Source organism: Triticum dicoccoides, chromosome 7A, assembly GCF_002162155.2.
Source record: "Triticum dicoccoides isolate Atlit2015 ecotype Zavitan chromosome 7A, WEW_v2.0, whole genome shotgun sequence".
Taxonomy (NCBI): Eukaryota; Viridiplantae; Streptophyta; class Magnoliopsida; order Poales; family Poaceae; genus Triticum; species Triticum dicoccoides.
Window position 1 is genome coordinate 209,825,958 of NC_041392.1, and position 12,657 is coordinate 209,838,614.

Consider the following 12,657-nt stretch of genomic DNA (forward strand, 5'->3'; position numbering starts at 1 on the left):
ATCATCATTAGCTTCCTCACTAATCGGTCTAGTAGTCACAGGAACAGATTTCTGTGATGAACTACTTTCCAATAAGGGAGCAGGTACAGTTACCTCATCAAGTTCTACTTTCCTCCCACTCACTTCTTTCGAGAGAAACTCCTTCTCTAGAAAAACTCCGAATTTAGTAACAAAAGTCTTGCCTTCGGATTTGTGATAGAAGGTGTACCCAACAGTCTCCTTTGGGTATCCTATGAAGACATATTTCTTCGATTTGGGTTTGAGCTTATCAGGATGAAACTTTTTCATATAAGCATCATAATCCCAAACTTTAAAAAACGACAACTTTGCTTTCTTGCCAAACCACAGTTCAGATTGTGTCGTCTCAATGGACTTAGATGGTGCCCTTTTAAACATGAATGCAGTTGTCTTTAATGCATAACCCCAAAACAATAGTGGTAGATCGATAAGAGACATTATAGATCGCACCATATCTAATAAAGTACGGTTATGATGTTCGGACACACCATTATGCTGTGGTGTTCCAGGTGGCGTGAGTAATGAAACTATTTCACATTGTTTTAACTGAAGGCCAAACTCGTAACTCAAATATTTTACCTCCACGATCATATCGTAGAAACTTTTATTTTCTTGTTACGATGATTCTCCACTTCACTCTGAAATTCTTTGAACTTTTCAAATATTTCAGACTTGTGTTTCATTAAGTAGATATACCCATATCTGCTCAAATCATCTGTGAAGGTCAGAAAATAATGATACCCGCCGCGAGCCTTAACACTCATCGGATCTCATACATCAGTACGTATTATTTCCAATAAGTCAGTTGCTCGCTCCATAGTTCCGGAGAACGGCGTTTTAGTCATCTTGCCCACGAGGCATGGTTCGCAAGCATCAACTGATTCATAATCAAGTGATTCCAAAAACCCATCAGCATGGAGTTTCTTCATGCGCTTTACACCAATATGACCTAAACGTCAGTGCCACAAATAAGTTGCACTATCATTATTAACTTTGCATCTTTTGGTTTCAATATTATGATTATGTGTATCACTACGATCGAGATCCAATGAACTATTTTCATTGGGTGTGTAACCATATAAGGTTTTATTCATGTAAACAGAACAACAATTTATTCTCTTACTTAAATGAATAACCGTATTACAATAAACATGATCAAATCATATTCATGCTCAACGCAAACACCAAATAACACTTATTCAGGTTCAACACTAATCCCAAAAGTATAGGGAGCGTGTGATGATGATCATATCAATCTTGGAACTACTTCCAACACACATCGTCACCTCACCCTTAACTAGTCTTTGTTCATTCTGCAACTCCCGATTCAAGTTACTAATCATAGTAACTGAACTAGTATCAAATACTGAGGGGTTGCTATAAACACTAGTAAAGTACACATCAATAACATGTATATCAAATATACTTATGTTCACTTTGCCATCCTTCTTATTCGCCAAATACTTGGGGCAATTCCACTTTCAGTGATCAGTCCCTTTGCAGTAGAAGCACTTAGTCTCAGGCTTAGGACCAAACTTGGGCTTCTTCACTTGAGCAGCAACTTGCTTGCTGTTCTTCTTGAAGTTCCCCTTTTTTTTTTCTTTTGCCATTTTCTTGAAACTAGTGATCTTGTCAACCATCAACACTTGATGCTCTTTCTTGATTTCTACCTTCATCGATTTCGTCATCATGAAAAGCTCGGGAGTCGTTTTCGTCATCCCTTGCATACTATAGTTCATCACGAAGTTCTATTAACTTGGTGATGGTGACTAGAGAATTTTGTCAATCACTATCTTATCTGGAAGATTAACTCCCACTTGATTCAAGCGATTGTAGTACCCAGACAATCTGAGCACATGCTCACTAGTTGAGCGATTCTCCTCCATCTTTTAGCTATAGAACTTGTTGAAAACTTCATATCTCTCAACTCGGGTACTTGCTTGAAATATTAACTTCAACTCTTGGAACATCTCATATGGTCCATGACGTTCAAAACATCTTTGAAGTCCCAATTCTAAGCCATTAAGCATGGTGCACTAAACTATCAAGTAGTCATCATATTGAGCTAGCCAAACGTTCATAACGTCTGCATCTGCTCCTGCAATAGGTCTGTCACCTAGCGGTGTATCAAGGACATAATTCTTCTGTGCAGCAATGAGGATAAACCTCAGATCACGGATCCAATCTGCATCATTTCTACTAACATCTTTCAACACAATTTTCTCTAGGAACATATCAAAATAAACACAGGGAAGCAACAACGCGAGCTATTGATCTACAACATAATTTGCCAAATACTACCAGGACTAAGTTCATGATAAATTTAAGTTCAATTAATCATATTACTTAAGAACTCCCACTTTGAAAGATATCCCTCTAATCTTCTAAGTGATCACGTGATCCAAATCAACTAAACCATGTCCGATCATCACGTGAGACGGAGTAGTTTCATTAGTGAACATCACTGTGTTGATCATATCTACTATATGATTCACACTCGAACTTTCGGTCTCCGTGTTCCGAGGCCATATCTGTATATGCTTGGCTCGTCAAGTATAACCTGAGTATTCTGCGTGTGCAACTGTTTTGCACCACGTGGTGTCTCAGCACGAAGAACTTTCGCAACGGTGCATACTCAGGGAGAACACTTCTTGATAATTAGTGAGAGATCATCTTAAAATACTACCGTCAATCAAAGCAAAATAAGATGCATAAAAGATAAACATCACATGCAATCAATATAAGTGATATGATATGGCCATCATCATCTTGTGCTTGTGATCTCCATCTTCGAAGCACCGTCGTGATCACCATCGTCACCGGCGCGACACCTTGATCTCCATCGTAGCATCGTTGTCGTCTCGCCAATCTTATTCTTCCACGACTATCGCTACCGCTTAGTGATAAAGTAAAGCATTACAGCGCGATTGCATTGCATACAATAAAGCGACAACCATATGGCTCCTGCCAGTTGCCGATAACTCGGTTACAAAACATGAACATCTCATACAATAAAATTTAGCATCATGTCTTGACCATATCACATCACAACATGCCCTGCAAAAACAAGTTAGACGTCCTCTACTTTGTTGTTGCAAGTTTTACGTGGCTGCTACGGGCTTAAGCAAGAACCAATCTTACCTACGCATCAAAACCACAACGATAGTTTGTCAAGTTGGTGCTGTTTTAACCTTCGCAAGGACCGGGCGTAGCCACACTCGATTCAACTAAAGTTGGAGAAACTGTCACCCGCTAGCCACCTTTGTGCAAAGCATGTCGGGAGAACCGGTCTCGCGTAAGCGTACGCGTAATGTCGGTCCGGGCCGCTTCGTCCAACAATACCGCTGAACCAAAGTATGACATGCTGGTAAGTAGTATGACTTATATCGCCCACAACTCACTTGTGTTCTACTTGTGCATATAACATCAACACATAAAACCTGGGCTCGGATGCCACTGTTGGGGAACGTAGTAATTTCAAAAAAATTCCTACGCACACGCAAGACCATGGTGATGCATAGCAACGAGGGAAGAGTGTGATCTACGTACCCTTGTAGACCGACAGCAGAAGCGTTAGCACAACGCGGTTGATGTAGTCGTACGTCTTCATGGCCTGACCGATCAAGCACCGAAACTACGACACCTCCGAGTTCTAGCACACGTTCAGCGACGATCCCCGGACTCCGATCCAGCAAAGTGTCGGGGAAGAGTTCCGTCAGCACGACGGTGTGGTGACGATCTTGATGTACTACCGTCGTAGGGCTTCGCCTAAGCACCACTACAATATTATCGAGGATTATGGTGGAAGGGGGCACCGCACATGGCTAAGAATATGATCACGTGGATCAACTTGTGTCTCTAGAGGTGCCCCCCTGCCCCTGTATATAAAGGAGCAAGGGAGGAGGAGGCCGGCCCTAGGAGGGGCGCACCAAGTGTGGAGTCCTACTAGGACTCCCTAGTCCTAGTAGGATTCCACCTCCCATATGGAATAGGAAAAGAGGAAGGGAAAAGGAGAAGGAAGGAAGGGGGCGCCCCCCTTCCCTAGTCCAATTCGGACCAGACCAAGGGGAGGGGTGCGGCCACCCTTGAGGCCCTTTTTCTTCTTTCCCGTATGGCCCAATAAGGCCCAATACGTATTCCCGTAACACTCCGGTACTCTGAAAAATACCCGAATCACTCGGAACCTTTCCGATGTCCGAATATAGTCGTCCGATATATCGATCTTTATGTCTCAACCATTTCGAGACTCCTCGTCATGTCCCCGATCTCATCCGGGACTCCGAACTCCTTCGGTACATCAAAACTCATAAACTCATAATATAACTGTCATCGAAACCTTAAGCGTGCGGACCCTACGGGTTCAAGAACAATGTAGACATGACCGAGACACGTCTCCAGTCAATAACCAATAGCGGAACCTGGATGCTCATATTGGCTCCTACATATTCTACGAAGATCTTTATCGGTCAGACGCATAACAACATACGTTGTTCCCTTTGTCATCGGTATGTTACTTGCCCGAGAATCGATCGTCGGTATCTTAATACCTAGTTCAATCTCGTTATCGGCAAGTCTCTTTACTCGTTCCGTAATACATCATCTCACAACTAACTCATTAGTTGCAATGCTTGCAAGGCTTATGTGATGTGCATTACCGAGAGGGCCCAGAGATACCTCTCCGACAATCGGAGTGACAAATCCTAATCTCGAAATACGCCAACCCAACATTTACCTTTGGAGACACATGTATTATGTTTCCGGTTAATACAATTCTAGCATGAATAATAAACATTTATCATGAAATAAGGAAATAAATAATAACTTTATTATTGCCTCTAGGGCATATTTCCTTCATCTATGGGGTGCCCCCCTCCCCGTCTATAAAGGAGTGGAGAAGGAGGGAGGGCCGGCCCTCTATGGCGCGCCCTAGGGGAGTCCTACTCCCACCGGGAGTAGGATTCCCCCCCTTCCAAGTAGGAGTAGGACAGGAAGGAAGGAGGAGAGAGGGAGGAAGGAAAGGGCCCCCCCCTCACAATTTGGATTGGGCTTGGGGGGGGCTCCTAGGCCGCCTCCTTCTCTCTCCCACTAAGGCCCATACACTCCCGAGGGGGTTCCGGGAACCTTCCGGTACTCCGGTAAATGCCCGAACTCATCCAGAACCATTCTGATGTCCAAACATAGTCATCCAATATATCGATCTTTATGTCTCGACCATTTCGAGACTCCTCGTCATGTCCGTGATCATATCCGGGACTCCGAACTACCTTCGTTACATCAAAACACATAAACTCATAATATCAATCGTCACCGAACGTTAAGCATGCGGACCCTACGGGTTCGAGAACTATGTAGACATGACCGAGACTCATCTCTGGTCAATAACCAATAGCGGATCCTGGATGCTCATATTGGTTCCTACATATTCTACGAAGATCTTTATCGGTCAAACCGCATAACAACATACGTTGTTCCGTTTGTCATCGGTATGTTACTTGCCCGAGATTCGATCGTCGATATCATCATACCTTGTTCAATCTCATTACTGGCAAGTCTCTTTACTCATTCCTTAATGCTACATTTTGTAACTAACTCATTAGTTACATTACTTGCAAGGCTTGTAGTGATGTACATTACTGAGAGGGCCCAGAGATACCTCTCCGATAATCGGAGTGACAAATCCTAATCTCGATCTATGCCAACTCAACAAACATCATCGGAGACACCTATAGAGCATCTTTATAATCACCCAGTTACGTTGTGACGTTTGATAGCACACTAAGTGTTCCTCCGGTATTTGGGAGTTGCATAATCTCATAGTCATAGGTCATAGGAACATGTATAAGTTATGAAGAAAGCAATAGCAACAAACTAAACGATCATAGTGCTAAGCTAACAGATGAGTCTTGTCCATCACATCATTCTATAATGATGTTACCCCGTTCATCAAATGACAACACATGTCTATGGTCAGGAAACATAACCATCTTTGATTAACGAGCTAGTCAAGTAGAGGCATACTAGGGACACTTTGTTTGTCTATGTATTCACACATGTACTAAGTTTCCGGTTAGTACAATTCTAGCATGAATAATAAACATTTATCATGATATAAGGAAATATAAATAACAACTTTATTATTGCCTCTAGGGCATATTTCCTTCATTTTGGCCATTAATAGTCATTGCAGATCCATGAATGATCTAGAGAAGCCGAGGGAGAGGCAGGGCAAATTCTTGTCCGTGACACAGTATGTAAACAAAGTTCACGTGTTTTGTCAATGCTGATCTTGGATATATTATTATTATGCGTTTAGTTACCATAAAGATTATGTATGTCGACACATTCGATTCATGTTTCCCTATTGTGTTCCTAAATTATGAGTTCCATGAAGTCCCACGTCTTAATATGCACATTTATAGTACAAAAATGTATGTAGTGATTTACATTTGCACTACATTTCAGTCCAAGATATGATCATAATCGAATATGGTAAAATAAATACTAATCAAGTCGACTCGTAATAAATATGTACATGAAAATCCTAATAACAAGATCATCGCGGCTGGATAGCAGTTATCGAGGCATAGTTGATCGACTTATGAGAAACCAACGGTTCACTCCTTAACATGGCTGATGGCGCTAACAATGGGACGTTTCTCACCGGCCTAGATGGTGCTGGCAGGCTCATTTGTTCACTGACGAGCATTAGAAGGACATTTGACATGGTTGGTCGAATGTCGGGGTCATCTTGCACGCAGAGGAGGCCGACTTGGAAGCAACGCCATGCCTCGTCCCTTGAGTAAGATTGCCCAAGTGCACGGTCAATAAATTCATTTGCCCGATCTTCAATCCAGAACTTCCATGCCTGCCAAAAAGGAAGTTCAGTTGACGAGATGAAGCATTTTAGCAGATTATTCTATGGTCCTAGAATAGAGTTTTAAATGTCCATACATCTTGGATGAGGGATTGTCGGTGCTCCTCAAGGTATGACATGCTATTCCGTTGTCCACTCAAGATCTCTAGTAGGAGGACTCCAAAGCCAAAAACATCTGATTTTGCTGAGAAGACACTATCCATCACAAATTCCGGTGCCATGTACCCACTGCATTAAAATAATTCAACTTGGGGTTAATAGCATATAAATGTAGCATTTCATGGTTGTAACCTACCAATAGTAGCTTGTGATTGCTAGTTACTAGGTCCCGACGATGTGTCCCGTGTTGACACCATTGCATTCGTCCTTGAAGATCCTAGCCAAGCCAAAGTCGGAGATCTTGGGGTTCATCTTGTTGTCGAGGAGAACATTACTTGGCTTGAGGTCTCGGTGAATGACCTTGAGCAGTGAGTCCTCATGGAGGTAGAGCAACCCACGGGCAATGCCGATGATGATGTTGTGCCTGCTATTCCAGTCTAGCTCGGCGCTCTTGCTGGTGTCTAAAAATTTCAATACCACATGGATATCACAAGTGATGAATTAGCTCATCAAGGATACAATTAAAAATTTGATACTATTGTTGATTAATATTATTTTAGTGGGGATTTCATATATCCTCTTTTATGTGTGCATGATTGACAATGAATGCCTAATTTATAATTTGACACGACTATACTTTAGTTAAAGATCGTCAACAAAAGTGTATCCTACTTAGACATCTTCTTCATACAGGAAAACTGAAAGGGATAGCTCATTCATTACGATAGGCATGCCTCTATCTCTTCTACTTCCTCATTCCATACATCGGCATTCTTCCTTCTAAATCACCTTCCCAAGCCACCACATCTCTCTCTACCCAGCCTCTCAACAACAATTTCTTTGGCCCATCCCACTAACCTTTGAGACAAAGGTGATCCTTATCTCAAGTTCTCAAAATGACCTGCTGCAATGTCTGTTTTCTACCTAGAAGAATGTCCATATTTCCTACATTTAGTCGCCACTCACCACTCGATCTTCATACACTATAGATTGTGTGCATCACAATAATGCAGAGGCCAGGGGTTTTATCCTCCTCTAGAAAACACTATGGACAAGGCACTCCACCCAAGTTCGGGGCTTAGGCATGCAGTCGTGTAGTCTTCCCACCCACGTTCAATTCCTAGAATTGTACCATTATGCATAGCCCCCCCTACCGCCATTATTTTTTCACAAGGACCAGGCTTGATGTGTGGTGATGAAACACGTGAACTATTGCACCCACCAAAATAAAAATCTGGGCACTCATATTTAGAACGTCATGTGCATCTCTGATTGGTGCAGACACCAAGAGAAGTGAAATTCTCAAAATTAAGGAACTGACTGGTCAGGGTTCATGCTAAATTTAAGGTGCATTTTCAAGTGAGAGTGTGTGTCATACTATGGGTAATTTGGAATTTCCATGATGATTGGTTTTTTTAACATAACAACACTTCTACTTTTTTTACAACTTATCTTTCAAGCTGGTGCTATGCAACGTGCGGAGGCGCCGACCTCCGGGTGCAGCCTTTGGAAAACAGTATCATGAAAAAACATCCAGTTAGTTTGGATAAGGGCGCTGCTACGCGTCCGCCGACAGATGATTCTAAAATATCCGCCACATCAATGACCGTTGGATCCTCACGCTGTTAGCCGTCTGATGTAGTGCCCGCCCCCCGCATGCCCCCTCATTAATTCCTGCAACAAGCGCGTTGTTGCAGAAACAAACAACCTTGCCCCTTGCCCCGACAGAGCTGCGCCCAGCACGGCGCCACCCCAACCCGCCCATGTTCCTGTAACAAGACCCATGTTGCAAAACTTGCATTTCAAGATAACCTTTGTTGCAAGACCATCTCCGACCTCTTCTCTATATTCCTGCAACAAGACCCTTGTTGCAAGAATTTCAGCAACATCTCCGGCCTCTTCTCTGTATTCCTGTAACAAGACCCTTGTTACAAAACTTACATTTCAAGATAACCTTTGTTGCAAGACCATCTTCGACCTCTTCTCTGTATTCCCGCAACAAGACCCTTGTTGCAAAAATTTCAACAACATCTCCGGTCTCTTCTTTGTATTCCTCTTGTTGCAAAAAAAATTGCAGCCAAGGTGATGTTGTGGTAGAAGCTTTGTGTCAGCCGATCGAGCCAAAAAGCTTCAGCACGGTTCGGCCTTGGACGAGCAGTCCAATATGCTCTCAAACATCTTGGCGACGACCTCGGCGATCTCGCCACCAGCTAGCTGGATCGCCAGAAGCAAGACAACGAGCAGCTGCGTCACCAAGGACCGCTCCTTGGCCATCTTCCTCAATGCCGCCGCCGAACAGTCGTCGTCGCAGACAAGCCTGGACGAGCTGTTGCTTTTCTTGATGTGCTCCTCTAGTGGCCACCACGACGCAGGGGTTAGCCAGATGCGGAGGGACGCCGAGCGGCGACAAGGGGTGCAGCTCGCCTGCGAAGCGCGCGCGGGCGGACGGTGCTGGCCAGGTTGTTAACTCAAAGTGAGTTTTGGCTACGGGCGAGAAAAATGTGGAGGTGTTTCGCTCATGATAAGGATATCAGTGGAGTGAAGGACCACGTGATGCGTGTCAATCGCTGAAGGAGGCGGAAGCGGCGTGGTTATCAGCCGGTTGAAGCTAATCGTCCCTTTGGATAAGGATCCTGTAATAAGTTATCGGTGGACTATGGTTGGACTTTCACCTTCCTTGTGTTTTTTATTGAATGGCTGCTACTACTATATTTTAATAAAGAATTATTGTGTGATAAGGTTATCACTCTTTTGCAATAAAAAATAAGACACTCCACAACTCTTGCCCCTACCTGTATCCTCTACGTCCTATCTGTTGCGACCCTAGCTTGCTTTGCAACTTTCACGCAACAAATGATGTGTACTGCACTTCGTCGTATAAGGCTGGTCGTAATGAGAGTATCATAGGTAGTATTATGCACGTCAACTAAGAAATTTTAATGAGGTGACATAGAATTAAATGAAGAAAGAGAGGCTTAAGTATCATATCATGATACCGTATCATATTAAATGATGTGCTACTTTGTGTCATGCATGACAATAAATGTAGTCCTATATGATACCAACATATGATATCATGCATTACAGATGTAGTATCATACACTAGTATCATATGCATGATACTAGTATATGATACTTCCCATTACAACCAACCTAATATAATACTCTTTCAGTTTCATTAGTGTCAAAGAACGTCTTTTTTTTATGTGACAAAGGGAGTATCGTTTTTCATACTAGCGTATTTGTGCAAATCAAAGGAGGAGGCTTGATGGGAAAGCAAGGGATGAGAGGAAGGTGCGAGAGATGGATCAGCGTGGAGACGTGGGAAGAGTGAAACATATGCATGGCCACACGTCGGAGGTGACGTGGCATCTAGGTGGCCACTGACGCAACCACATCGCTCCTGACACATGCCTAAACTGAATCGAATGTCCGGTGAGATGAGAGGTAGAACGCACCAAAGAGGAAGGCGTCGAGGCTGCCGTTGGGCAAGTACTCGTAGACGAGCAGCTTCTCGTCGCGCTCGGCGCACCAGCCTAGCAGCCGCACCAGGTTGCGGTGCTGCAGCTTGGCGATCAGTTCCACCTCGTTCCGGAACTCCGCCGCGCCCTGCCGCGACCGCGCCGACAGCCGCTTCACTGCGATCTCCGCGCCGCACGCCATGACGCCCTTCGATCCGGCAGAAGTTCGGATTAGTGGAGGAACGCCGATGAGGAACGCAAGGTATTCATAATATATTACTAATCAGTAGTGGAGTGCTTGATCTTACTCTGTATACCGGGCCGAAGCCGCCCTCGCCGAGCTTGTTGGCCCTGGCGAAGTTGCCGGTGGCGGCGTCGATGGAGGCCAGGTCCATGAGCGGCAGCTCCGAGATCGACCTAGACAGCGGCGTCATGTTCTCGTTCTGCGTTCTCCTGACGGCTGAAGCGAATTCCTCGGATCAGCACAGGCTTGGCTTCGCTCTACGTCAGTAGTTAACAATGGAAGTGCTGGGTCGATCACGTACCGTTGCGCTTCCGCCAGCGCCAGCAGTAGACGCAGTAGAGGAGCGTGCAGAAGATGACCACCACCAGAACGGACACCATGATCTTCACCGAGTTCGGGCTGGAGCCATGCGCCGCAGCTGCAACAAGCCAACAACACGACATCGTGCAGCACAACAGCTCAGTCTTCGGCTCTTCGTCGTTCGTCACCTAGTAGCACGCACGCATGTTCAAGTGAAAAAACGAGGACAGAGTGTTTGTCAACTCACCTGCCTCGTCGCCCGCCAGCGGCGCGGACGCTGACGTGCCCAGCAGCCGGCGGTGGCTCACGAGTCGGTGCGGTGGCCTCAACATATTGTACGACTACTCCGGCGGAACGTCCGAGCTAGCTAGCTAGCTCGCTAGCTTTCTGAATGGATGGAGCAAGTGTAAGCTTGTGATTACTGATGGGCGCAAATGGATGGACGGAGGAGGAAGTCAACGACGTTAGTGTGTTATATGGGGTGCAGGGTGGAACTGATTGATGGTTCGCTGCCGCCTGCTAAAAGTAGCATGGTTACCGAACGTGTCCACCCGCTGGCGCCGGATGTATGCCTTCTGTCCTTTCGGCACGGGCAGTTGATGGATACATTTGACAGCTGAGCTCCTATGCTGCTAGATATAAGAGCATCTCTAACCCGTACCCTATAAAGCTTTAGAGGAAAAAAAAGTTTTCTCCTTTAAACCGCACCTAGCCGATTCCTTATAGGAGCACTCGTTAGAGGAGTAAAAAAAATTACTCCACATTCACCCGACTCTTAAATATACTCGGTCGCCCACAGATAGAGTAAAAAAATTCCCCTCCCACACTTGACCTCATCCATTCCGCCACCCACTGCTGTAGTAAAAAAAATCTCCTTCCACCGCTCGACCTCAGCAATTCCGCTGCCACCCAAGCACAATGCATCCCCACCAACATGCGCCCACATCCACTCCAACGTCACCCCACCACCCAAATGGCCGGATCCCGATTAGAAGCGCCGATCCACTGTGATGTCACCCCACTGGCAGGACGTAGCACCACAAGACAATGGTGCATTGTGTGGTATTTAGAGGCTGTTTGATTTTACGACTAGCATTGTCATATTTTATCATACATTTTTACCAAATTTGTCTTAGGTTAGTTAATCAAAATGGGGGGCAGTTTGGTTTGTGACTAACTTCGCCAAAGATTGCCACAACTAAGGTTAGGCAAGTTTGACCAACTTAGGTGAGTGTTTGGTTCAAGCCACACCTTATGCAAGCCACACTTGGGCCCCACATGACATACACACAAAAAATGTGGCAAGATTCCCTTAGGCTTGCCAACTTGTGGCTCTCATTTTGATGAACTAACTTAAGGCAAGTTTGGCAAAAATGTGTGGCAAAGTATGGCAATGCTAGTCCTAGAACCAAACAGCCCCTCAACACTTTTTGTGTGTATGCCATGTGAGGCCTAAGTGTGGCTTGCCTAAAGTGTAGCTTGAACCAAACACTCACCTAAGTTGGTCAAACTTGCCTAACCTTAGGTGTGGCAATCTTTGACGAAGTTGGCAGACCCTCCTAAGCTTTGGCTAGGCACTGGAACACCATGTACTGACAAGGACAGAGACATTTTTGCGGCTGCCACCATGGTTCGCATCAAAGACGGTTGCATTGCGAGCT

At 44.8% G+C, this 12,657-nt stretch overlaps 1 protein-coding gene across 1 annotated transcript; it reads right to left on the reverse strand.

The window, feature by feature from the left end:
• Nucleotides 1-6,404: 6,404 nt before the first annotated feature.
• Nucleotides 6,405-11,458, reverse strand: LOC119327588 (cysteine-rich receptor-like protein kinase 10). Its single transcript, XM_037600686.1, has 7 exons — nt 11,244-11,458; nt 10,998-11,114; nt 10,761-10,912; nt 10,450-10,660; nt 7,215-7,452; nt 6,970-7,120; nt 6,405-6,883 (listed from the first exon to the last, which is right to left on the reverse strand). The coding sequence occupies exons 1-7, from the start codon at nt 11,326-11,328 to the stop codon at nt 6,572-6,574; spliced, it is 1,266 nt and encodes a 421-aa protein (XP_037456583.1). The 5' UTR covers nt 11,329-11,458; the 3' UTR covers nt 6,405-6,571.
• Nucleotides 11,459-12,657: the final 1,199 nt, after the last annotated feature.

Excerpts from the sequence above, each read along its gene's own strand:
- LOC119327588 (XM_037600686.1), bottom strand. The coding sequence starts at position 11,328 with ATGTTGAGGCCACCGCACCGACTCGTGAGCCACCGCCGGCTGCTGGGC. Across the intron at positions 7,453-10,449 it reads CCTCGACGCCTTCCTCTTTG|ACACCAGCAAGAGCGCCGAG; the intron begins GTGCGTTCTACC and ends TGAAATTTTTAG. Across the intron at positions 7,121-7,214 it reads GGACACATCGTCGGGACCTA|TGGGTACATGGCACCGGAAT; the intron begins GTAACTAGCAAT and ends ATTTTAATGCAG.